This window comes from Eucyclogobius newberryi, unplaced genomic scaffold (genome assembly GCF_026437365.1).
Source record: "Eucyclogobius newberryi isolate DKJ021-1_F unplaced genomic scaffold, fEucNew1.0.hap1 SCAF_17, whole genome shotgun sequence".
Lineage (NCBI taxonomy): Eukaryota > Metazoa > Chordata > Actinopteri > Gobiiformes > Gobiidae > Eucyclogobius > Eucyclogobius newberryi.
This window is the reverse complement of record NW_027315801.1, coordinates 17587165-17615149: the sequence shown is the minus strand read 5'-3', so window position 1 is coordinate 17615149 and position 27985 is coordinate 17587165. Positions and strand designations below refer to the sequence as shown.

Sequence of the window (27985 nt, the reverse complement as noted above, 5' to 3'; positions counted from 1 at the left end):
GGTGAAGCTGGTCTGTAAAGACTGTCCGGGACTTGGAAAGTTGCAAAAAGGTCCTTTGCTTGAGTTTGCATGATGCAGTCTCAATCACGCTTAAAAACGGGCACAGAATTCTTATTTATGGGAGAGAAAGTTAGCGTCTGCGGCATGTCTCTTGGAAAGTCTTTGTCCCGTAGCTTAGCTTATGTTAGCTTAGCCTAGCTAGGCAAGCGATGAGCCCTCATCTCCCAAGGTCCGGTCTCATGGACCTTCCTGGTGGAACTCTCTCTTTTGCTTTGGAGGGAAATGACTCTCTGAGTTCATTTTAATCCAAAAGTAATTTGATAGGAAAAGTTCTTTCCAACATTCAAATTGTCTCTGCTCCTGCAGAGATGCCATACATCTCCATGTGGGGGTTGTTGGTAACACCTTAGTCTGCATTCCTGTCACCATGGCAACACGAAGAGGTCATCTGCATATCCTACATATTTAAGCACCAGCCCTACCCTTCTGAACATGTCTGTAACTCAACAGAGTTTGATATTAGGACCTTGTCCAAACTCCAGCTCATGCAGAAACCTCAGAAATTCATGGAGAGCTTGTTCTAACATGTTCTAACATTGTTCCAGTTGCATTTAGCTTCATTTACACTAGTTTGATACATTTTGGTTTGAAAATCCTCTCAAAAACACTCTGAATTCAATATTCTGAATTCCCCTGATGACTGATGTTTTCTCAATCTGTTACGCGACTCTGAAAAGATTCTGTGCTGTTTTTTTAAGTCCATAAATAATCGACAGACTCGTCCTGTACATTTCTGCTGTCTAATCACCATCGATACAGCACGTCATTACGTCTGAGGCTAGATTGTAGTCTTTATATTAAACTTGTGTAATTCCTTCTGCAGCTAGCCGAAGCTCAGTTACTCTGGTGTTTCCATAGGCTAAATTAATGTTTCTTGTAGTTTTAAAACACACAATGCCAAAATAAAGGTACTAAAGAGCATGTTTAAAGGCATAGCAATACATCCATCCATCCATTTTCTGCCGCTTTATCCGGGGCCGGGTCGCGGGGGCAGCAGTCTGAGCAGGGACTCCCGGACTCCCAGACTTCCCTCTCCCCAGACACTTCCTCCAACTCCTCCGGGGGGATCCCGAGGCGTTCCCAGGCCAGCCGAGAGACATAGTCTCTCCAGCGTGTCCTGGGTCTTCCCCGGGGCCTCTTCCTGGTGGGACATGCCTGAAACACCTCCCGAGGGAGGCGCCCAGGAGGCATCCGGAGTAGATGCCCGAGCCACCTCAGCTGGCTCCTCTCGACGTGGAGGAGCAGCGGCTCTACTCCGAGCTCCCCCCGTGTGGCCGAGCTCCTCACCTTATCTCTAAGGGAGCGCCCAGCCACACGGCGGAGGAAACTCATTTTGACCGCTTGCATCCGCGATCTTGTTCTTTCGGTCACTACCCAAAGCTTATGACCATAGGTGAGGGTAGGAACGTTACCGACCGGTAAATCGAGAGCTTTGCCTTTCGGCTCAGCTCCCTCTTTACCACAACGGTCCGATGCAGCGACTGCATCACTGCAGCCGCTGCACCGATCCGCCTGTCGATCTCACGCTCCATCCTTCCCTCACTCGTGAACAAGACCCCGAGATACTTGAACTCCTCCACTTGGGGCAAGGACTTCCCACCCACCTGAAGAGGACAAGCCACCTTTTTCCGGTCGAGAACCATGGCCTCGGATTTGGAGGTGCTGATTCTCATCCCAGCCGCTTCACACTTGGCTGCAAACCGTCCCAGTGCATGTTGCAGGTCCGGGTTTGATGGAGCCATCAGGACAACATCGTCTGCAAACAGCAGAGATGGAATCCTGTGGTCCCCAAACCGGACACCCTCCGACTCCTGACTGCGCCTAGAAATTCTGTCCATAAAAACTATGAACAGAACCAGTGACAAAGGGCAGTCCAACATGCACTGGGAACAGGTCTGACTTACTGCCGGCAATGCGAACACAGCTCCTGCTCCGGTCATACAGGGACCGGACAGCCCTGAGCAAAGGGCCCCGGACCCCGTACTCCCGCAGCACCCCCCAAAGGACACCCCGAGGGACACGGTCGAAAGCCTTCTCCAGATCCACAAAGCACATGTGGACTGGTTGGGCAAACTCCCATGAACCCTCGAGCACCCGATGAAGGGTATAGAGCTGGTCCAGTGTTCCACGACCGGGACGAAAACCACTCTGCTCCTCCTGAATACGAGGTTCGACTATCGGTCGGATTCTCCTCTTCAGTACCTTGGAATAGACCTTACCCGGGAGGCTGAGGAGTGTGATCCCTCTGTAGTTGGGACACACCCTCCGGTCCCCCTTCTTGAACAGAGGGACCACCACCCCGGTCTGCCAGTCCAGCACGGTCCCCGACCGCCACGCGATGTTGCAGAGACGTGTCAACCAAGACAGTCCTACAACATCCAGATACTTTAGGTACTCAGGGCGGATCTCATCCACCCCCGGAGCCCTGCCACCGAGGAGTTTGCGAACAACCTCAGTGACTTCAGCTTGGGTGATGGATGAGCCAGCCTCTGAGTCCCCGGTCTCTACTTCCTCTTCGGAAGACGTGACTGAGGGATTAAGGAGATCCTCAAAGTATTCCTTCCACCGTCCAACGACATCCCCAGTCGAGGTCAGCAGGCCTCCACCCGCAACGTAAACGGTGTTGGTGAGGCACTGCTTCCCCCTCCTGAGGCGCCGTATGGTTTGCCAGAATTTCTTTGGTGCCGACCGATAGTCCTCCTCCATGGCCTCCCCGAACTCCTCCCAGGCCCAGGTTTTTGCCTCTGCGACAGCACGAGCCGCGGCTCGCTTGGCCTGCCGATACCTGTCGATGACCTCCGGAGACCCACAAGCCAGAGTGGCCTGATAGGCCTCCTTCTTTAATCTGACGGCATCCCTTACTTCCGGTGTCCACCACCGGGTTCGGGGGTTGCCGCCACGACAGGCACCGGAGACCTTGCGACCACAGCTCCGAACAGCCGCATCAACAATGGAGGCGGAGAACATGGTCCACTCGGACTCAATGTCCCCAACCTCCCCCGGGACATGGGAGAAGCTCTCCCGGAGGTGCGAGTTGAATACCCTACTGACAGAGGGCTCCACAAGACGTTCCCAACAGACCCTCACAATGCGCTTGGGTCTGCTAAGTCTGTCCGGCTTCTTCCTCTGCCAGCGGATCCAACTCACCACCAGGTGGTGATCGGTTGACAACTCTGCCCCTCTCTTCACCCGAGTGTCCAAGACACGCGGCTGGAGGTCAGATGACACGACAACAAAGTCGATCATTGACCTCCGGCCGAGGGTGTCCTGGTGCCACGTGCACTGATGGACACCCTTGTGCTTGAACATGGTGTTCGTTATGGACAATCCATGGCTAGCACAGAAGTCCAATAACTGAACACCGCTCGGGTTCAGATCGGGCACCCTCAGCAATTATTAAGTATGAAACTGTTTTTAGTTCATCTGGAGCTTAGTCCATACTTTTTCTGCATCTAGTATGGAGCTTGAAACTATATGAACCTTTGAAGTCACACTTTATTTTTCTGAAATTGAAGTTTGACAGTTTCCGTTTGGACTCCACTGGAAACTAAAACAAATCAAATAGTTTACAACCAAACTAAATTGAGAAAATATTAAAATTCAGAATGGAGCGAGCACATTCAATCGTGAATAATATGGTAATTTAGTAAGAGCGAGTGCAGACCCCTGCTGTGGGCATTTGATGGTTTTATGATGAAAATACTTTCTGCAGAAATCCTAAATGTGAAGTGGAAAATTCCATCTGTTTGTCACTTGATACCAGAGCCTCATGGACAGTCTTCTTCTTAAATATGCAGCACACTTTTCTCTAAGTGTAGATGAGAAAGTGCTATGTTCTGCTGACAAGCTTTCAATCTTACAAGAAAATGCTATTTAATTGTGGAACCTATTAGGCAAAGCAATTACATCACCATGGAGACAATGTGGCGGACCAGAAAACCTACATAGTGCACCTTGAAACAACATCCAACAACCCCTGACCCTAAGGAGAGACACCGGGCCCCTGATCAGCAGGCCCAGCCCAATGGCTGAAAACCAGATGACCAAGGTCTCTCACTGTGTACCGTAATCTTCTGTGATTTTCTGGGGAAATGTCTAAAAGTATTTCAGTATCATCTGCATAGTTTTAGTATTTCAAAGGCAAAATACAGTAAAAACACTTGAGTGGATCCCTGCAGAAAAACAAGAGGAAACGCTTGTGAGGGGAGTTAATGTAGTTCTAACAAATAAAGAAATGCAAAATATGAGTAAAGTAAAAGTGGTGCTAGTAAAACAAAGTCAAGTAGTGATCCAAAAGCGACACAGTACTTTGTATCTCATGTCTTTTACATTTAAATTATTTTGGCATTTGGAAATTCTAAAATGTCACTGACCCACTAGCAGATAAAAACAATGCATGATGCAAAGTATGCTATTATGTTTTTTACCTGTATTTATTGTGGACTTTTTATTATTTAGTCATTTAGTTTAAAAATGCAAAGCTCTGCCCGCCGTACCCGTACTGCGCCACCGTACCGCGCCGCCGTACCGCGATGCCTGTCCTGCCTATGGAGAACTATAGTTTAATGGTAACGAACAGTGGATGTTTTTTCTTTTGGCTTTTGTACATTTTGTGCCAAAACACTGTTTATGTGTGTCACAGGAAGACAAATGTGTAGTAGTATGTAACTTTCCTCGTGGTGGGTTGTTCACCTGCTTTTCAGAATCAGAACTGCTTGTGTAGATAGTATTGCTTTACCTGGAATGTTCCACAGTATGGCAATAAACCTTTCTCTTTGGAGACGTAGTGACACCACCAGCCCAATACTCACTCACTTCATTAAGGATAATGTATCAATACAAATACATTAGAATCAATGCCATACAATATGCGATTTACATAGTGCACCTTTGAGCTAAATAGGGATTGAAAAGGTACATTAAATGTACATTTTAAAAAATAAAGCATTTGTGACTTTATGAACTGAAACCGAGCAGCAGCATGACATAATTTTCTGAAGTCTGGTTGCGCCTGAGACGTGAGCCGCTCTGTGGCAGAGTCATGATGCTCTGCTCCTGCCTCTCTGGAACTGTCATGATAAACTCCACTGGAAGAGAGCCGCTGTGTTATGATGGACTTATTTCACATTTAGCCCTCAAATGTGATTATCATTTATGGATCATCTGAACTTTGCTTTTGTAAATACAAGACAAACGGGAGTGACTCAAACAGACAAATACCTGTAAATGTCTTTTTTTTTTATATCCAATGCCTTTCTAGTGCCAACAGAACATCTGCATTCTAAAGGTTGTTACTATTTTGCTATATTTTTTCACCAAACATACAGTATAGCAAGCCATAAACGTTTGACCATGCCAATGTTATTATTAATATATTGCAAAATTCCTTCATTAGTGAACTTTAGAAAAAATAATTGAATGCTTGTTTTGCCATCTAAAAAACTCAAAATTCACAGTTCATCTGCAGTCTCATTAAAATGAAAGGATTTGTATATCAGTACTAGCCTGATGCTGAGCTAAGTCCTGTATGAAGAGGTGAGTCCTGTACCCCGGCCCTGAGGCATAGGTGAGTCCTGTACCCCGGCCCTGAGGCAGAGGTGAGTCCTGTACCCCGGCCCTGAGGCAGAGGCGAGTCCTGTACCCCGGCCCTGAGGCAGAGGCGAGTCCTGTACCCCGGCCCTGAGGCAGAGGCGAGTCCTGTACCCCGGCCCTGAGGCAGAGGCGAGTCCTGTACCCCGGCCCTGAGGCAGAGGCGAGTCCTGTACCCCGGCCCTGAGGCAGAGGCGAGTCCTGTACCCCGGCCCTGAGGCAGAGGCGAGTCCTGTACCCCGGCCCTGAGGCAGAGGCGAGTCCTGTACCCCGGCCCTGAGGCAGAGGCGAGTCCTGTACCCCGGCCCTGAGGCAGCGGAGAGTCCTGTACCTCGGCCCTGAGGCAGAGGAGAGTCCTGTACCCCTGCCCTGAGGCAGAGGAGAGTCCTCTATCCCGGCCCTGAGGCAGAGGAGAGTCCTCTATCCCGGCCCTGAGGCAGAGGAGAGTCCTCTATCCCGGCCCTGAGGCAGAGGAGAGTCCTGTACCCCGGCCCTGTGGCAGAGGAAAGTCCTTTACCCCTGAGGCAGAGGAGAGTTGTACCTCTGTCTTGAAGACAGAGGTGTTGAATTAGTGAGTGAGTGAGTCCTGTTCTATGGGGATTGGCCTGCTTGTTAATGCCTGTGAGGTTAGGTGTGCATGAGTCTTATGATTTTGGTTGCGTTTGTTACCTTTGTGAGTCTGCTCCGGTTGTTAACAGTGAGCATGCTGTAAAAGCAGTTGGGACAAATAAGAAGCAACAAGGGTTCTTTGAGTTTTATTTTGAAGACTTCTTTTATGAATTTCTGTGGTGTGGCCACACTGGACACACTGGGTGTAAGGTCTGACACAGCCCCATGTTTTCACCATGTGGAGTTATTATTATGTGGGCTGTTAGAGTGACGCATTGTGTCTTTAAAAGCTTGTGCATGCAGCTCTCTCATTCTGTTTCCTGCCCGGTCACCTGTGCACCTCACACTCCTTTTCTTATTTTCTTTACTCTTCAGTGTATCAAACTATAGTACATACATCTATCCTGATCAAACATCAGGATACAGTACATCCCTGATTCAGCAGACGTTCACGCCTCGGCAAGACTGTCCATGAAACTGGTTAGTTTATCTAACTTTGCATTCATTTTTTGGCGTATATGCTGTCGTGGCCTGGAGTTGGGCTATGATACGTCATAGAGGCACTTTCTTTAAAAAATCTGTGTGTGAAAAGCCTTGAAACATGGCTGTGGTTTGGAGCTGGCCCCTGGAGGAGTAGCCCCCTGTGGAGAGTCAGCGCGGTCCTGACTCGGTGTGTAATGAGAGCGTGTTCTAATCAAGAGGAATAATTAAACAGCTCTGCTTTTAACCCAGCGCTAATGAACAATGCCAACGCTCTGCACTCAGCCACTAAATCTGTGCAGTGCAAGACTCTCAGGCTGGGAAACTTTAAGGAACATGAAGCTGTGCACACACAGAAACATGGATCCTTATTATGAGCCTTCCGCAGATCTGACCTGTAACTTCTCTTGCTAGCATCATTGGCTTGTCACATGAAGATGAGTAAGTGTAAGGGGAAATTTTGGGGGGGAAATTGGGCCAAAATTGAGTTTTTTAGGCTTTTAAGATTCTAACATCACACAGGGAGTTTTATTTAGCCTCATTTACGCTTATTCTATTAATCCTGTTCATGAGCTTCTCTTCTCTGCCCTTTCTCATTGTAGCAAGTTCCTAGTTTTTGAATTTTGTTTGCTGACAATACTAATAAAACGTATTCAGATTCTCTGAGCTTCACAAAACAACATTTCCAAGATCTGTGACGTCATATGTGTTAAGGGTTACTACCACAACTAATTATTATTATACATTATTATTTATGTGCAAAATCTCTTATCATATTACTAAGTAATAAGGAGTAAATCTAAAAAAATATAATAATGTTATTGCTGTTCTGGAGAAATGACAGCAGAAAGAGCTAATTCAGTATAAAATGTAAAAATAAACTTTTGTGGTTCATTTTATGGTCCATATACACTTTAAACCTCAACAATACATCTGACTATCATTATTGAGAAAAAAAAATATTATTATTGAATTTTGCCCACCCCTCCCTAATAGGGATTTTATTAATTGAAAATTTTTGGTATATGTCTAATTAGCAGCAAAAGAAGATTATGCAGAATAATACTGTAAAGGTAGAGTAGTAGTAGGTAATTGACATTGAAATAACCCCTTACATTACAACTAAAATGATCAACAAATATGGTGTGATGCGTTATAGGGATGGGCCGCCCTTACCTTAAGCTTCTGAATGGAAAAATGTTAAACAAAAAAAAAAACGCAATAAACAATAAAAAGATGAATAAAGAAAATTAAATAAAGATGACAAGAAAATGAAGGCACACAAAGTCCAATCAATTTTAACGTTTATATTTTTTCGTATGTCCATAATAATGTCCATTCTGCCTCATGGCGCAAGATCCATTCATGTCATCCATTTCTTTGTGATGCCTTTTCCCCTGCTGTCAGGAGTATACTCCAAATATATCTGTTTATTGTGTCCATGGAAAGAGTTTTGAGGCCCAAATCCAGTGGGATAATGTGCCATGCCATTTTCAGTACAACAGGACAGTCCTAGAACACATGATAATGGTGGGCCTCTTGGCAACCACCATTTCTCCCAACATTTCCCATTTCCCTTTGAATAATGAGCTCTTTGTCCTGGTGTTATGAAAAAACATTATTTCAACTGAATTATTGTGATTTTGTGCTGTACATATATTTTCCTATTCTTCATTGGTCAAAACAACATCTTCCCATTTATTTTTTAGGGTAGAGTGGCTGTCCAGATTATTAATGCATAAAAAAAAAAAAAAGACTGTTGTCTGCCTTTTGTGTTTCAGACAGCGACATTCTGAGGGCCGTGGCGGGGGCCCATCTAGACTGTGCAGTGAGGGGCCACTCGTCTCTGGCCCCGGCTCTGCACCTATTCCCAGAGAACGTGCTCCTATGTGGGGACGAGGGGGTCCCAGGATTGGTGGACTCCCCCTCAGGTAAAACATGACCATTACATGACTACTCCTCCTGACTGGGACTGGATGATGTTCTTTTGTTTTATCTTGATCTACTTTACTGCTTTGGTACTTCTTTGGCTGCAACGATTATTTTTTCAATTAGTTGACTAGGTAATGATTATATAGTTCTATCGTACTTTTTAAAGACTTCAAACATAGCGGTGTGAACTCAGCTTTGTACTTCAGAGCGACTTATAGTCCGGATAATACGGTAATCACTTGTATGCAGATGATGCAATTCGGTACGCTAAAGCCTTTTTGTACACAAGTGATTCAAAATATTCAATATGATTTTTTACTCCATCTAACTGTGCTTATTTGAAATTAATAATTAATTAAAATAAAACAAAATGTATGCTGTTCTCTAAAAGACTATTATTACGCTTGATGGTAATATGATTGAACAAGTACCCTATTATAAATACTTGGGGATCTGGATTGATGATAAACTCTCTTTCAACAAACTCTTACAAGAACTGACAAATAATCTTAAAGCCAGATTGTCATTCTTCTTGAGAAACAAAATGTGTTTTCCTCTTAATTGTAGAAAAGAGTTAATCCAGGCTACATTTCTCTCAGTTCTAGATTATGGTGATATTACATATATGCATTCTACAGCAACAGCGTTAAAACATCTGAACAAAATGTTTCATTCAGCTCTAAGTTTCAGCTCTATGGCTCAGCTCTAAGTCTCAGTTCTAAGGTTCAGCTCTAGGGTTCATTATCAGTGGTCTCCCCGTGTTTTTTTTAAGGGATGGTAAATATGCCTCATACGGGGTCGCATTTTGGCCAAAACCCCATGCGGGCTGGGTTTGTTTTGGTCCTTCTTCCGGGTAGTGCGAAGGCAGCGTAATCTCTTGATTGGTTGCAGCGTCCTAATAGATCCATGGCTGCGCCGCGTCTTGCTGCAAAAAAAGCTTTTCCAACTTTTCTGCGCCAGCCGCGCTCCTCCCTCTCCCCCCGCTAGCCCTGCTCCCGCTAGCCCCGCTCTAGCCCCGCTCCCCGCGCTATCCCCGCTCCCCGCGCTAGCCCCACGCTAGCCCCGCTCCCAGCGCTAGTGCCCCACTCCCCGCGCTGGCCCCGCTCCCCGCGCTGGCCGCACTTCCCTCGCTGGCCGCACTCCCCTCGCTGGCCGTCCTCGCCGCGCTGGCCGTCCTCGCCGCGCTGGCCGCCCTCGCCGCGCTGGCCGCCCTCGCCGCGCTGGCCGCACTCGCCGCGCTGGCCGCACTCGCCGCGCTGGCCGCACTCGCCGCGCTGTCCGCACTCGCCGCGCTGGCCGCACTCGCCGCGCTGGCCGCACTCGCCGCGCTGGCCGCACCCGCTCCTTGAACCGACACCTTAACGTGGTGGAGGGGTTTGAGCGCCAGAATGATCCCAGGAGCCATGTTGTCGGGGGTGTTCATGGTGAGTTCAAGTACAAGGCCAGTTACGTCGCCCGGATCGGCATCACCGGGGCCCCATCCTGGAGCCAGGCCTGGGGTGGGTGCTCGACGGCGAGCGCTCGACGGCGAGCGCGTGGCGTCTTTCCCCACGGGCCGGTGCAGAGAAATCTGGGCGGCAGTCGACGGCAGGGGCCTCGACGACCAGATCTCCGGACACAGAGACTCTGGGGACATGGAATGTCACCTCGCTGGGGGGGAAAGAGCCTGAGCGGTATCGACTAGATATAGTTGGCCTCACCTCCACGCACAGTTTTGGCTCTGGAACCCATCTCCTCGAGAGGGGCTGGATGCTCCACTTCTCTGGTGTTGCCCGCAGGGAGAGGCGGCGGGCTGGTGTGGGCTTGCTTATTGCCCCTCAGCTCAGCCGCCACGTGTTGGAGTTCACCCCGGTGGACGAGAGGGTTGCGTCCCTACACCTTCGGGTGGGGACAGGTCTCTCACTGTTGTGTCGGCCTACGGGCCGAATAGCAGTGCAGACTACCCGGCCTTGATGCGGCTGCTCGGAGCTGTGGTCGCAAGGTCTCCGGTGCCTGTCGTGGCGGTAACCCCCGAACCCGGTGGATGACACCGGAAGTAAGGGATGCCGTCAGACTGAAGAAGGATTCCTATCAGGCCACTCTGGCTTTTAGGTCTCCTGAAGTCATTAACAGGTATCGACAGGCCAAGCGGGCCGCAGCTCATGCTGTCGCAGAGGCAAAAACCCGGGCCTGGGAGGAGTTCGGGGAGGCCATGGAGGAGGACTATCGGTCGGCCCCAAAGAAATTTTGGCAAACCGTCCGGCGCCTTAGGAGGGGGAAGCAGTTGTGGTGAAGAAGGAGCTGAGTCGAAAGGCAAAGCTCTCGATTTACCGGTCGGTCTACGTTCCTACCCTCACCTATGGTCATGAGCTTTGGGTAATGACCGAAAGGACAAGATCGCGGATACAAGCGGTCGAATTGAGTTTCCTCCGCAGGGTGGCTGGGCGCTCCCTTAGAGATAGGGTGAGGAGCTCGGCCACACCGGGGGAGCTCGGAGTAGAGCCGCTGCTCCTCCCCGTTGAGAGGAGCCAGCTCAGGTGGCTCAGGCATCTGTTCCGGATGCCTCCTGGGCGCCTCCCTGGGAAGGTGTTCCGGGCAGAGGCCCGGGGAAGACCCAGGACACGCTGGATGGACTATGTCTCTCGGCTGGCCTGGGAACGCCTCGGGATCCCCCCGGAGGAGTTGGAGGAAGTGTCTGGGGAGTGGGAAGTCTGGGAGTCCCTGCTCAGACTGCTGCCCCCGCGACCCGGCCCCAGATAAGCGGAAGAAAATGGATGGATGGATGGCGGGCCAGTTTGATTTATCCTGTAAGGGAAGGCGGGGGCGCCATCCCTGAATGTACGTAGCGAGACCCCTGATTACAGGAGAAGGATACAGAACTCACCACTGTCAATTATTTTCTAAAGTAGAATGTGATCATTGGATGTGAAGAGAACATTACTGCCTTTTGTCGTGTATCAGGCTCTAGTTGGCATTTTGCCTGATGTTTTCAAGTTTGTTTCACATCAGTTCAAGTATTCACCATTTGTGGTCTCAGGACATTTTTATCTTACAATCCCATTGTATCAACACAGAGACAGGGGAAAAGGCATTCAACAACTTTGCTCCTGTGGAACAAAACTCAGAGACTTTTTAAATTAAGTAATTTCATGCCTTTTAATGATTTTAAGCACTGGTCAAGGACTACCCACAGTGCTTATCTCATCAGTTCTCAGAATTTAAACAGGACAGGGCCTGGTTAGTACATGGATGGGAGGCCGCCGGAACACCGGGTGCCACAGTGGGGTGCTTAGGCAAGACACTGCACCCACAATGTCTAGCAAAGCGCTTTGAGTGCCTTGATGATGGAAAGTCGCTATATGAATACACTGTAATAATAATAATAATATTTTATCTGTAAATGTTTTACAGATAAATGTGTATTGGTTAATTTTGTTGAATGTTTTATTTGTGCTCTAGTATGTTGTGTATATTGTTTATTCTGTGTTGTGTTTTAACCGGGTACCCACTAAAAAGGGAACTTTTCTCATTGGGGTTTCCAGTATCCAGTGTATAAGATAAGATAAACCTTTATTTGTCCCACAATGAGGAAATTCCAGTGTTGCAACACAAAGTAGATACAGAAGTAAACAACAAAGAACAAAAAACATATATAAATCGATAAAACAAATGAAATGAAAGAAAACAAGATGAGTCACTTCAAAGGGTTATTCCTCGTGAAATGTAAATAAAATAAATGATTATGGCTTGTTCCATCTCTAATAATCAGCTCATATTTCCTCTGGCTTGTGTTTTTGACTGAGATCTCCTCAAAAGTACAAAGTAATTTTCTTCCGGAGCTGCAATATCTGTCAGCAGCAGTCATGACGATGTGCTGCCCTAATCCGCTTCATGTTCTGGGGTTCTGAGCCCAGAGCTGAGCCCCTCTCCGCACTCTCTCGATCCCTACAAAATCTTACAAGTCATTTTTTAGGCCTTCAAATAGACTGTAACTTACACCATAGGCTGGAAAAGTCTAGTTTTTTCTGCTAAATTGACTTTCTTTTTTACCTTTTCACCATGTTTTTTCTTTTCCCCTCATAAAGTTCCCCCCATGTTTTGAATAGTTTTGAAAGACCCTTAATATTTAACTCTCTCTTTAGCTCTCTAGTCCAGATGAGTTCTCCAAAAATATCCACTCCCAGATAATTGATACTAAAATTAGAATAAAATAGGCTGTGCATTTTTTTCAGTAGATACTTGTTTAAATGACTAATACTGTAGGAAGATTTTTGACCTTTCTTGAATAGTTTAGAATGATCTTTATCCATATCAGAACTAGTTTCATAATATTAAAGAAACTACAACTTTTTTCTTGGCAATGACATTCTTGGGGACTTCCGGAATGACGCTGGATTAGCCAAGTCGCACTTTGTCAATTTTGTACTAAAATCCTCCCGTTCGCCCACAAAACCCCAAAAACAGAGAGCAAGATGCTTTCCTTTAGGTGTCTTTGTCAGATTAGACTTATTTTAAGAGATGTCTAATCTGACAAAGACACCCAAAGGAAAGAAGTAAATCTCAACAATCAAAGCTGACGGATTGCAGCAGTGGTAAAAAACCAGCTAGCGCTAGCATGACATCTACTGCACCAGCAGAGCAGGGTCTGTGAGCGCGTTTCTCCACAGTGCAGATCAAGCTGACGGAGGAGAAGATGGGTGGAAAGACATGACATTTGAATGGTTGGTGGATATGCTGACTGCACTAGAGCGTGAGCTAGCCTCAAAAAGAACTGAGATAATGTCGAAAAACACTGCACGTTTCAATAAAATAGAGTTGGATATGACGGTCCAGAAGGCAGACCTGGGTGAAGTGAGCAGATGTGTAGCCCAAGCGGAGCTGCACATCTCCGACAATATGAGCTGAGAGCTGAGAGCTGAGAGACGAGGTGGGAAAACTATAGGTGGAGAAGAATGCTATGAAAAACAAGTTTTGGGATTTGGAGTATTGCAGAGACTTGTGGGGGTCCCGGTGGTCAAAGAGAAAACTGACGTTGAAGGTTTCTTGGAGACCATGATTGGGATTTGGGTTCACTGCATGTTTTCAGCTGGAATTATTTTGTTTTTTCAGTTTGTATTCTTCTGTTTTGTGTTTTGCAGTTCTTGTGTTTGTATGGCAGTAATGCCTGTCTGATTAATGACCCTTTGTTCAAGAAAAAATGCCAAACAACATTGAAACTTATGTAGAGGGAAATGACAATTGTGAAACCTCTCCACCGGTAAAACTATTGCCATCATCTCGACCAAAAAGAAACACAAGTAGAAAAAGGTAAATGATCTGCAGGATGGACTAAACTGTTGGAGGTTGAACACGCCAAGAATATGAATTTGCTACAGGAAATTAAGAAGATAAGATGCAAAATTAATTATCTGACCTCTTAGGAAGTAGTTCAGAAAATGCTCTTCACTAAACAAAGATACAATGAAAGTGGATCTACATTTTCAAAATAGTTAGCCTGGAAAGTTTAACACGCAAAATCCATCTTCTTCCACTTATCCGGGGCCAGGTTAACCCTTCGGGGTCGACGCCCGCACCGGTGCGTTTTGAAACGTGGTCGGCTTTAGGACCGCGCAGCATGAAAACTAAGTGACGTAGACGGCTGCTGTCGACGTCATGCAGAAGCAGAGACCTGACGCTACGTCTGAGTAATTTTTTTGTGTAAAGCCACCGAATAAAACCGTTATAAGATAAGATATTCCTTTATTGTCCCACATGGGGAAATTTCATTGGTGCAACGCAGGTAGATACAGAGGTAGATACAGAAGAAAAGAATAGATCACATATAGGAAGTTTGAAAAAACACTTTCAGTAGAAGATCTCCTATAAACAAAAACTCCCATAGACAAAACCCAACAAGGGATGGAGGGGAAAAAATAATAAAGATAAAAATAAATAAATACATAAATACCATTGCATGATTTATGATAATTTCAATTCCATTAAAAATGTGCGGAAAAATATGCGCTCTTTTCTGCGCGCGTTGCATTTATTATAATAACTTTGTCGTCTTTTGTGATAAAAAGGAACTGAAAAAAACGTTAGCTTGTGCTAACCCGGATGTTCAGGACGCACATGGGTATGTAAACATTCAGTCACGTGACAATTAGTCAAAGAGAAAGAACGTACGACAGGAATCATGCTGTTTTTGAATAGTATTGAAGAGTTTTAGTATTTCAAGTATTTTATTGTCAGTAGAATAGTTGTGAAGCAAAATGAGACACACTTCATGTTGATCAAGTTTAGACCTGGTTTAGACCTGCTTTAGTCCTGGTTTAGTCCTGGTTTAGACCTGGTTTAGACCTGGTTTAGACCTGGTTTAGACCTGGTTTAGTCCTGGTTTAGACCTGGTTTAGACCTGGTTAAGTCCTGGTTTAGACCTGGTTTAGACCTGGTTTAGTCCTGGGTTGGACCTGGTTTAGAGTTCCTTCTGAACATCACTCACATGGAAGTGCAAAGCCTGTGGTGTGGCTCTCTGTGTCATTTTGGACATTTTGGACAGAAACTGTTTTGAGAAGTAGCATAAATAGAAAAACGCCTGTGGATTTACCTACTTTTTTATTGTAAATAGTGGTTTATTGCTTGTATATATCAGAAGAATACTTTTATATGTTCATATTTGCACCTTGTGGTTCAGTTTGAACCTTTTTAAATGCTTGGTTGAGCATGTTTGAGGGTTTTACAATGAAAAAAACATAATTTTTCTAGACAGACTTTGTGTTTTCAGTGTGTGTTAAGGTCCAGTATGTTTAAATAGTATGTCAAACAGATCATATAGGTGAGGTTGTGCTGAAAAAAAGATACCCAACATTGGTCTGGTAAACATTTCAGGTTAAGCAGGGACTCCCAGACTTCCTTCACCCAACTCCTCCGGGGGGATTCCGAGGCGTTCCCAGGCCAGCCGAGAGACATAGTCCATCCAGCGTGTCCTGGGTCATCCCCGGGGCCTCTTCCCCGTGGGACATGCCTGGAACACCTCCCCTGGGAGGCGCACAGGAGGCATCCGGAAGAGGTGTACGAGCCACCTCAACTGGCTCCTCTCGACGTGGAGGAGCAGCGGCTCTTCTCCAAGCTCCTCCCGAGTGACTGAGCTCCTCATCCTATCTCTAAGTGAGCGCCCATCCACCCGGCGGAGGAAACTTATTACGGCCATTTGTATCCGCGATCTTGTCCTTTCGGTCATTACCCAAAGCTCATGACCATAGGTGAGGGTAGGAACGTAAATTGACCAAAAATCAAGAGCTTTGTCTTTCGACTCAGCTCCTTCTTCACCACAACAGTCCGATGCATTTCATTTTCAGGAATAATAGCCTTAAATTGCCTGCCTTAACCATATTCTAGAACCATGTGTATATCCTGAGCTGTGTTGTTGTACCTTGCTGTAACACTGTGCTGTGGTCTCCAGGGGGCGCTCTACTGAAGCCACGGCTCCTGCCCTCTGTGGCCTTCTCCCTGAGTGGCCTGACCGTGTCCCTGAAGCCGTCTGTGGAGAGCTTTGAGAACCAGCTTCTGCAACGTGTGAATGCAGACTGTCAGCACATGGTAAGAAGCTGCACACCTCACCTGGCTCACAAACATGGATCTGTTCAATTATCTGGAGAGGCAATTGCTGACTTAAACCTGTTGCGAGTTGGACTAGTGCAATGAAAAAAATCCTCCAAAGTTTGGAAAGCTTTTTTCCTATAGAGCGCAATATTTGGCTGACAGGGCACCAACAGCTTAAACAAAGGTCGGATTTTGTGGTGATTTTTGCCTATTTTTAGATCATGAACTTTTTCTTTGCTCAGTTTTCTTAAAAAATGCTTTTTACTCTAAGTTTATGCTCGCTCTGCTCCACTCTAGCAACTCTCGCTCTAATTGGTCAGAGCAGTCATAAGCGAGCCCACGCTCCTCACACGCCCTTCTGTACGAGAAGAACTCTACTGCACATGGTCGGTGGACTGACAGACACAATCTGAAGAGATGAAAGTGCAGTGATATCCATGGGTTTCAGTCACGTGACTTATTTGTTGTCCATTTTCCAATCACATACGAATAGGTTTGACCACGTCCGTCTATCTTCTGTCCATCATTTTGTCCGTCAGAGTTTGTGGAAGTGTAGCAACGAAGCTGTTCAGGAACCGACCACTGGGGGCAGTAGTGAACACAGCAGTCACTCTTGAAAAAGTGACAAGAACAAGCTGCAAAAGCAATAAAATCCCACCTTGTTTTCTTTTCCAACACATGTGATCTTAAGAGTGGGTGCCTCCAGGTTTGTTTTTCTTGTAGCGTCTTTTTCTTCTGTTTTTGGCAAATTCTTTAACTGACTTCGAGCGCCCTCTAATGGTTATTTAACAGAACACAGACTTGACAATAGAAACAGTTTGAAGTAAAAATACAGTGAGGGTAACTATGCAGCTGCTTATGTATGGGGCATATGAGTATTATATAAACCAGTTTGAAATGTTAGTAGTGGGACAACACTTGAGCTAGGGCTGCAACGATGTGTTTTCAAATGGTCCATGACACAGTGGGATGTGTTTATCACCTGAACTGTCCCGCTCTTCCGCTACAGTCCTTACCATTGTACATCTGTATTTGCAACAATTTGTCATGAAGAAAACTCTGATCTGATTATATCTGCCATGCTTCCACCTCTTTGTTTTTGAGTTGTCTTTTTTTTGCCTAACAAGAAGAAAAGTCTTTATTATGATAATGCATCTTTCACTAGCAAGGACCACGCCACAACAATGGAATACGAAAGAATGTTTATTGATAATAGTGATGAAGGATTGATGATGGATCGATGATGGATTGATGATGGATCCATGATGGATCCATGATGGATCCATGATGGATCCATGATGGATCAATGATGGATCAATGATGGATCCATGATGGATAGATGATGGAGCGATAATGGAGTGATGAGAGTTGGCTGGGTAGAGACTCAGGATGGGGGCTCTGTCTTGGGTAATCAACCCAGTCGATTCAGAACCCCCCTCCATAGATGATGATGTGTTAAGGTGAAGATGATAGAGACATGGGGTGGGAGGGTGGGTTCGAGAGAGCAGAGACAATAAGAGATGCTGGGATTGGCCTGTATATATGGCCTGCTATATATAGGCCTTCTGGGTAATTAGAGGCGTGGTTAAAGAGTGGAGGTGTGGTTGCTGGAGAAGAGGTTGAGGTGTGGTCCTGCTCCCGAACCCAAGTTAAAGAATAACGTCGTCAACTAGCAAGGACCACGCCAGTGGGTAGAGTGATGAAGGGAGGGATGAATAAAGAGTCGAAAGAGATCGAATGGAGAATGGACTCTGTGCAAGAAGAGGGTCGAAGGAGAGACTGTGGAGAACCAGAGGGGCGAGGGGTGTCTATGGTAGACATCCCTGTGCCCGGTGGCTCTGAGAGAGGGGCTCTGGGGAATGAATGCGTGGATTGGTGCGAGCGTGAGGCCGCTGCCGTGGATCGGGGCGAGTGTGAGCCGCTGCCGTGGATAGGGGCGAGCGTGAGCTGCTGCCGTGGATCGGGGCGAGTGTGAGCCGCTGCCGTGGATCGGGGCGAGTGTGAGCCGCTGCCGTGGATCGGGACGAGCGTGAGGCCGCTGCCGTGGATTGGGACGGGCGTGAGGCCACTGTCAAAGTTTGTGCTCAGAGCGAGCACAGCCGTTGGTCAAAGTTCATGCGGCTAGCGCGCCGACGCTACCGAGGGTCGGGGCGAGCGCGCCGACGCTGCCGTGGGTTGGGGCTCTGAGCGAGCGTGGGTTGTAGCTGTAGGTTGTAGCTGTGGGTTGTAGCTTTCGGTTGCAGCTGTAGGTTTTAGCTGTAGGTTGTAGCTGTGAGTTGTACAACCTGGCTCCCGCCATCAGGGGGAGCTGAGAGGTCGAGCTGCGGCCGGTGGAGCGATGGTGACGTCATCAGCTGCATGCCTCCGGACGTGGAACCAGGAAGTGCGGCGGCTGGGGAAAAGTATTTATCATCGTAGGTCTGAAAGGAGTCCCCCTTTGACTTCGGCCTGATGCAGGTTGGGCAGGAGTGCGCACCGGCGGCGCACAGGGCGGCCAGCGGAAGCGGCGCGCGGAGCTCCCGGCGCACGCGGAGCTCCCGGCGCACGCGCAGATTTGAGAACTCAAGCGCACTCAAGCTCACAAAAACCACATGTGCGTTTGTTTATTAGCGCGATGGATCGCATCGCATCTCTCATCTTCCGTAGATTTCCGTATCTTCTGAGCCAGCTCGAACTGTCTTTCTCTGTCTTAATTTTGCCCTGTACACTGACGGAACTATATTATGATAGATCCATGTGCTTAGACACGGGGAAACATGCTGCTCTCCTGGGGACGAGCCAACGAGGCTGCAGGTGAACAGTAGGTGCATCCTATGATTGATACGTGGCAGTCCACGCCACGAGGAAATGAGACTCAGATTTGGGCCAAAAAATCGTCCATTACGCCTTTAATATATTGATTCAAAATAAAAAAGTACTGCAATGTAATATTACAAACAATAAAAGTTATTTATTTTTTGAAAGTTTACTTTTACTTGAATTCCAACCGAGAAATGTACAGGTAAGTTTTAGTACATTTCAGAACTAACGCTATTATGTCTATTATGAATCATTTTCTTTTTTGTCAATATTGCCCAAGGTTTTTTTTTAACAGGAATCTTTTTATAATTTCAGCTGCACTAAAACAACTGAAGTGAATATAAATATTGGAATATAAAAGTGACGGTAATTTTGGCCTCTGCTGATATGATGTGCTCTGATTTTTTAAGATGTATTTATTTATTAATTATAAGTGGTAAGAAAATCTGATTTTAAATCCTGCATAGATTTTTCTGGTTGAATATAAAGAGGGATATAGAGGCTGATTTTGACAATAACAAAGGCTGCAATTTTTTGTACCATACCATAATTTCCTACACAAACCCGAAATGTCCTGTGTTATCCTGTGTAAAAAAAAAAAAAAAAGATAACATTGTAGTTTAGATTTGCACAAACCTTTTCTGAAGGACATTTAGTCAGTTCATATTTCTACCTTTTTGTCAGAATCAAAATGATCAACGTTCTTATGAAGTGAGTCGGCTGAGAGAGCGCTCTATTGAAATGTGACAAGCATACATTATATATGAGTTGTTGACATGTACGTGTATAATAAGCACATGTGGTGTGAAAAATACACCCCAATCATGTGCAAGCTGCTGCTGAAATGAGCACAGTGACAGGAGCGTGTTTGACATCCTCTGCGTCCGTCGGTGCCCTCCACAGTCTACGCTGTCAAAACACACGTGTGTCATTATGGAGATGAGTCACATTTTACTAGATGTAGAATGTTGTCAAATGACCATTAAGCAGAATTATTGATGTGAAGGAGCAGCGCCTCTCCTCCTGGATGACTGAGCTCCTCTCTTTAGGTCTGTGGATCTAACTCTGATCCCAAAACATCATGCACATGCCGGGCATCTACAGATCACTGCATGTGCTCTCTTCTCTCTCATCCCATTGCACACTCAGTTTTCCTGTGGCCAACGGCCAAAAAGAAAAACATCAACCACTTTTTCTGACACTTATCAACTTGCTGCAGTGCCACCCATCTCATTCCAGCCAACCATCGGACCTAATCATATATAAAAGTATTTACCTTAAAACCCAACACAGCCCAGTATAGAGTCTTTGTCCACTGTCCCAGAACGGAACCAACCACCAGCTGAAGTCCGAGTGTCTCCCTCTACCCTCATTGGCGTGATATCTATTTGAATTCGCAGATGAACCAGTAGGAGTAGAACCAGGAGCTCTCAAACCCTGTGCAGGACATAATTATCGACCAATAATAACAATTATGACGTCACACCAATATTTCTGATAATACATTTTTTGCAGATAATTCCATCCAGGAAATCCCCTATTACATACATGGTTTCAGCCACTTTCCCCCTTCACAACACTCACTCTGACCCGGCTCCACACCACCAAGGACGGGGTTCATCCAATTTCCCCCTTCACAACACTCACTCTGAGCCCGGCTCCACACCACCAAGGACGGGGTTTTGTGGGTTCTGTGGGTTCTGTGGGTTCTGTGGGTTCTGTGGGTGCTGTGGATGCGGTGGGTGCAGTGGCTTCTGTGGGTTCTGTGGGTGCGGTGGGTGCAGTGGGTTTTGTGGGTGCTGTGGGTTTTGTGGGTGCTGTGGATGCAGTGGGTGCTGTGGGTGCTGTGGGATCGGTGGGTGTGGTGGGTGCGTTAGGTGCTGTGGTTGCGGTGGGTGCTGTGGGTGCTGTGGCCCATGAGCACAGCACCCCTCTGTCCCCTGCTACGGTCGGAAAAGTGAACTGAAAGTGGGACTAAACATTAGATCATCAGTGTGACTGTGTACTAGGAGCACATTATTACTTTTAGTACAACACAGTTTACACTTGGATCCAAACCTGCTCAGATGTTTGTGGAGAGCTCTGATTGGCTCCTGGATCAGACCCACCTGCTCCGGTGTGCCCCTGGAGCCAGTGTCTGCATGTAGATCAGGCCCCTCCTCCGGGCTTTGTGCTGGAGCAGACTTTCTTCATCTGACTGTTGAGTCTGTCGCCCACTCCTCACAGCTCACTAATTGGGAGAGAAAAGCCACAGTGTTTACTCCAGACAAAGCCCCTCCGAAGCCCAGTAAATGAGGCCTGCTTCACGCGCCGCTCCTCTTTAACTACACCAATACATTTATCTGTGAGGCCCCCGGCTCAGCTCCGGCTCAGAAGTCCCAACGCTTTTCACACTCCTGGATATTAATAAACAAATAGAGTTCACACATGTGTGGCTTTTAAATTCATAAACAGACACAGATGCGATGGATAATTCAGTAATGTACAGCACATGTTTGAGAGAGAACATGCTCTCCTTTATGTATGACAGAAAACATGCTCTCCTCACAAACAGGGCTGTTTAACCGTCTAAACCTGCTCAACATGACCAATAAGGGATGGGCTGATTTTATTTATTTTATTAAAATATTTTTGAGCTTATACTGATATTTGGCTTGCTGATGTGGCCGATAACCAATATTTGCAAAGTAAATTTCACAATTAACTTTTCACTCATGCATACGCCGGGCATCGTGAAAAGGCGCTGGTACAGCTGGCAGCCCGGTGTAAACGCTCTCTCTTCTTTCTCACACTTATTGTGCTTTATCTCCTATATTTTGTAAATATAGTTAGTATATTTTTTTCTATTTTACTGTACGATAGGGACACGCGCTGGAATAGTTTTTTAATTCAACTGTTTTTGACTTTTTTCGGCTGGATTTGAGCGTTTTTCGTTGCGTTCGTTGTGTTGTTGTGACGTGAGCTAGCTCCGAGCGAGCCCACCAGCCCCCCCCGCGCCCTCCGGCCGCGCTAAAGTACGGCGTGTCGTCGGTACACGTTTATATACACGTTTATATGAAAGAGGAACTTGACGAACGATCGGGACACGCACTGGAATCGCTTTAAATTAACTTGTTTTGACTTTATTCGGCTGGATTGAGTGTTTTCGTCGTGTCGTTGCGATGTGTCTTGGCTCTGAGTCCCCCGGCTCCGGCCCCGCCCCCCGGCTCCGGCCCCGCCCCCCGGCCGGCGCCGTACCGCGTTTACACAAAGGAGGAACTCATGAAACTGCGGACAACAGTCGTCTTACCCGGAGATCGTCACGTTATCCCGTCGCAATACTGACCTAACCTAATACTGATGTGCAATTCTGTCGTATGTGCAATTGCTGTTGGAATTCATGTGCAATTACTGTGAAATTCATGTGCAATCTATGTGCTGTCGTGACACATATTCATGTGCAATTACTGTCGGGATCACATGCAATGGTATTTATGTATTTATTTGTCTATGGGAGTTTTTATTTATTTATAGGAGATCTTCTACTGAAAGTGTTTATCAGACTTCCTATAAGTGATCTGTTCTTCTGTATCTACCTCTGTATCTACCTGCGTTGCACCAATGAAATTTCCCCATGTGGGACAATAAAGGATTATCTTATCTTATCTTATCTTATACATAATAACAGAATGTGTTTATCTGGGATGTAAAGTATTTAATATTTTTTAGCCTCTTTGCTCTTCTGTTTCCCATTTTAGTGGCATGGGGGCATAGTGGCATAGGGGTATATGTTTTATTTTCACTTACTACAATTCTCACTACAAATAATAATGACTTTTTATTATCTGCAAATGTGCTCTAAAGCTCAGAAAATGCATTTATGACGTAAAAAAAACATGTATAGCTTCCTTGTCATTATTTACCAGTTCTATATTTTTTCTGTCAAAATATGGAGTAACAGGCCTAAAGAACAGAACACCACATGAAAGACTCTGGGTTACTGTGTGCTCGACCCTCCCAAAAACTCTCTCCGACATGGGAAATGGAGAATCATTTGACTGGGGGCTGCTTCATTGTTCCCTGTAAACCTCTTAGATCTAAAATATTAATATGTGTGGTACAGTACAGCCAGGAAAGGAACCAGCAGACACGAGTGACAATGTGAGAGAGAACAGTGAGAAGAGAGGAGAGAGTGAAGATAGAACAGAGAGAAGAGGGTGTGAGGAAGAAGAGAGATGAGTGGGAAAGGGGATGAGATTTCTGTTCGTGCTGTGAAGCTTTGCACAGATACTACTATCTATCACCCTGTAAAGTAAGGCTGGCAGTCCCGTTACGGCGATACATGAAGAACAATGTTATTTAATTGCACATATCTTTTGAACCACAATAGATGGACAGGTGCTGAAACGAAAGAGCTCAAGCTTCCCAACAAGCCCTCCCACAACTCTCTAACGCAGGCTTTGTTATAAGGCAAACGTTGCCATTCAGTGAGATCTATCTAGTAACATCACAGTCTGGGGTCTGGTGGCAAAATGGCCAAAAATACTGCTGATAATAAAAAATACCACATTTTTGCGGCTTTGACTGTGCTACGTGCGGCTACATTGATAGTCAATAAAATCATAACTTGACAGGCTGAACACCACAATTAGTGCACTGCACTTTTAGTGGAGTCTAAGAGGAAATAATACTCTTTACCGTTGCTTTGGCATTTTCACTCATAGTTGCATTTATAAATACAAATGTCTGAAGGCACAGGTCCCGAGGATGTGGTTCACCACTGCACCAGAGCTAAACAATGCTCCCAATACCAGCCATCGATCTTCTTCTGCTTTATCCACGACAGTAATACGTTTCCTTCAGCTCTTTCTCACACACTTCTTCCAGTTCTTACGGAGGATCCTGAGGCGGTCCCAGGCCACACAGGGGCATAGTCCCTCCTGAGGCATGAGGCCTCCTCTCCGTGGGACATGCCCGGAAAACCTTGTCCAGGAGGCTATGGAACAGATCCTTGAGACACCTCAGCTCAGCTGGTTCCTCTTGATGTGAAGGAGCAGCAGCTCTATTCCGAGCTCCTCCAATGTGACTGTGCTTGGCACCTTATATCTAAGGCAAGGCAAGGCAAGTTTATTTGTAGAGCACATTTCATACACAAGGCAATTCAAAGTGCTTCACACAGCAGGAAAAATGCATTAAAATCACAAAGAAATTACAGAAACAGAAATACAATAAATTAACTAAATTAAAAATTATCAATCCAACTGATTGTCTAAACTAATAAAATCACAAACAAAAGAGAAGAGTGCAAAGAAAAAATCCTTTCAGTCATATGCGCAGCTAAACAAAACTGTTTTTAGCTTAGATTTGAACATTGTCAGAGTAGAAGCCTGTCTCACATCTTCAGGAAGACTGTTCCAGATTTTAGTTGCATAAAACTGTGCAGAGACCTGAGAACAGGACTTACTGTGATCATACTTCCTGGTTCTAGTCAGGACCCGAGCAGCAGCGTTCTGGATGTACTGCAGCTGTTTTACAACTCGTTTGGAGAGGCCAGTGAGCAGGCCGTTACAGTAGTCTAGTCTACTGGAGACAAACGCATGGATAAGTCTCTCTCTTGGGCATCTAAGTGTGCCCAAGTGTACCTTGAGGAGGAAAATCATTTTGACCGCTCTTTCCTTTCGGTCATTACCCTAGGCTCATGACCCTAGGTGAGTATAGAAGCTTAGATTGACCAGTAACTTGACAGCTTTGCCTTTTTATCTGGCTCCTTCTTCTTCACAACAGTCCAATGTAGCGACCACATCACTGCAGACGCTGCACCAATCCAACTGTCAATCTCACGCTTCCTTCATTATTCGTCAACATCCCAGTGACTGTTGCAGGTCCTGGTTTGATGAGGCCATCCAGGCGACATCATCTGCAAACAGCAGAGGTGAGATCTTGTGGACATCCTTGTAGGGTCTCAAACTACAGGTATTCAGTTTATGATTAAGGGAGATTTCTTAGCAGAAACGAGACAAGACGGGGCACCAGGGTAAAACCCAAAGAGCTAAGATACAGTCCTTAATCGCGCTCGTTAAAAAGGTCTGAAGGGTGTTTCACGATTCAGGGACTTACACAAAGTCTAATCAAACAAACAATAGTCAATAACTCTTTCGTGTAGTTTATTTATCCAAAGGGCAATCAAAAACACCGGAGCAGAAATGTGCACAGGTAAATCACAGGTGATGTTATATCAGATTTGACAGCAAATTTCATGCAGATAATGTTAAACCAGGGTTTTGCCTTTGACAATCAAACGAGTCTATGCTAATCTATATCAAAAAGAGGGAAAGTGAGAAGCTAAAGGGAGGAGGAACAGCTGAGCTCTACCCAAATCACGCCACAAAAGAACAGCACACTGAACTCGGCTTACGATTTTGTAGCGACTCGGTCCGGCTGGTCCTTGTCCGCGGACGAGGTCCGTAGCGAGGCGTCGCGTGGAGCTGTGTGGCGGCGAAGGCAGCGGCGTGCTGCGACGTCCTTGAAGCGGGCGGCGGCCGTGGAGCGAGGCGTCGCGTGGAGCGGTGTGGCGGCGAAGGCTGCGGCGTGCTGCGACGTCCTTGAAGCGGGCGGCGGCCGTGGAGCGAGGCGTCGCGTGGAGCGGCGAAGGCAGCGGCGTGCTGTAAGGTCCTTGGCGCCGGTGGCAACGGAGGCGATGTCCGGGAGTTCCTTAGCGGTAGAACGCTTTAGCGGCGTGTTAGCTCCTCACGCGGCCTTTACTCAGATGAGAACGTAGCGCTGATCCACGTAAACGGCGTAGATTATTTCAAAAAGAAAAGAAACGAAGTAGCAAAGATAGTCTCAGTCCGGTTTAGCCCTTGAGCTTAGTTCCAGGTTGTTCCAGGCGGTTTCAGGTGGTTTCAGAGTCCAGGGCTGGCATGGCCTTGTCGACCACGTGTCGGACGGGTTATCGTTGAGACAAAGGAAAAAGGTGAACGGCTCGTCCGTGGAGACGGCTTCCAAGAGAAAAGACAAAGGCTTGAACACAAAGGGGATGAGAAGAGAAGAGCGAGTTTCCAGCTTGGCGCATCCTCTTGTTGGCATGCTGGGAGCGAAAGGGGCGGGCGCTACTGCGAAAACTTCCTGTTTAACATTTTCCTGGCCGAGAAAATAAAACTGGAGTAACGTAAATAATAATGGCAAAAACATTGAACCCTGTTTTAACATTTACACGTTAAACACTTTTGGCAGTTTGTGCACATTATTTCTTGAGGTAGACACATTTTACATCTTCTTTCACCTGTGATGGGCACTCGAGTTAAAGCATTGGGAATATAAAACCTTAAACAGTGGAAAAATACGTAACACAAGGTGAAACATGCGGTGTAGGGAGTTGATTCGGACAAACATTCATGGCATAATCACATAAAACATAGTTTTCATCGGGGCGTCCTCCTGTAAGACTGTGGGGAGAAGATCTGTTATCTCAAAAGTCACAGCGGCTCCCTGCGGTGAGGGAGAGAGGGAGAACGAAAAACCCCCAATGTTCAAAGAGAGATTTTCTGTTATCTGGCCGTGGAATGTCCATCTCCATTCCCCTACATCCTCGTGCCCCTGACAACGCCTATAAACTTCCGTCCAAAAAACAATGAATAGAAGCGGTGACAAAGGACAGCCTTGGTGGAGTCCAGCATGCACAGAGAACCAGTTTGATTTACTGCTGGTGAATAGATAAGTTCAGATGATTCAGTTGCTGAAACTGGGAGTACATACACAACATCCTGGTTTTAGTACAGTTCAAACATCTGTTCTGGACAAGCACTACCTGATGGCAATTTTTTTTTAAATAGGTGGTGAAAAATAATATTACACACAGTTTGCAAAGAACATCCAACAGTTTAACAGAGCTCAAAAACACTTTGCATAATACTTTCCAGTTGAAGGGTGTGGAGAAGGAATCACTTTCAAAGCATCTGGTTCATTTCATCTGAACAAACCAGACTAAGGCTCTGTTCTCTGATCCAAAATGAGCTGAAACAGTAGACGTGTTCAAGGATGGTAGACGGGTACATGGACGGTAGACAGGGACAAGAGATGGGTGCAGGGACATTAGACGGATGCAGGGACAATAGACGGGTATAGCGACGGTAGACAGGGACAAGAGACGGGTGCAGGGACATTAGACGGGTGCAGGGACGTTAGACGGGACAAGAGAGGGGTGCAGGGAACGTATACAGGGACAAGAGACGGGTGTAGGGACGGTAGACCGGGACAAGAGACTGGTACAGGGATAGTATACAGGGACAAGAGACGGAAGCAGGGATGGTATACAGGGACAAGAGACGAGTGCAGGGACGGTAGACAGGTGCAGGGATGGTAGACAGGTGCAGGGATGGTAGAAATATGAGATACATTTTTGTAAAAATACAGCATTTAACTGTTTCTAAAATAAGAACTGACTTGTAATGAGTGTAATGTTTAATGTGTTTGGTGACTATGGCACGCTCACATTCAGTAGATGACACAAATTGGGGAGTTACAGGTATACTTAAGAAAGTACAACTATTTTGTGTTGGACATTTCTAAAATCAATATCTGTATACAACGGTAATCCAGAGTATGAGCACAGAGAAGCAAGTGCCACAATTTAATCCCTAGAATCCCCGCTTTGCTTCAAAGGACAGTCCACCATCGCACTGAAAAACAATAGTTCCACTGTTTGTCCAGCAGTGAAATTATTACATTTCATTTGTGTCTCTTCAGTGCATGTAGGCCTCTCTCTTATTCAATGGTGGTTTTATGTCGGACCTGCTTCAATCATTGAACCTACTCATTTCATTCTGAAAAAAAATATATATATTTTTTGGCCTGTACGGTTTATTGAACAGAACAGTGAAGCGTGAAATGGGGTGAGGGAGGGTAGGACATTAAGAATAAGAAAATGGTTGTCAGTGAACAAAATGTACAAACCAGGAACTAGCTTCAGTGGTGTAAG

General features: G+C 46.1%; 1 protein-coding gene across 1 annotated transcript in view; it reads left to right on the top strand.

Moving 5' to 3' along the window:
• The window catches only part of LOC140363577 (nephrocystin-4-like), a 75719-nt gene that overhangs the window by 35474 nt on the left and 12260 nt on the right, over positions 1–27985 (top strand). Inside the window, exons 9-10 of the mRNA XM_072450212.1 lie at positions 8520–8669; positions 16091–16227. Of these exons, the coding sequence (XP_072306313.1) occupies positions 8520–8669; positions 16091–16227 (287 nt within the window). The remainder of the gene's footprint in view (positions 1–8519; positions 8670–16090; positions 16228–27985) is intronic.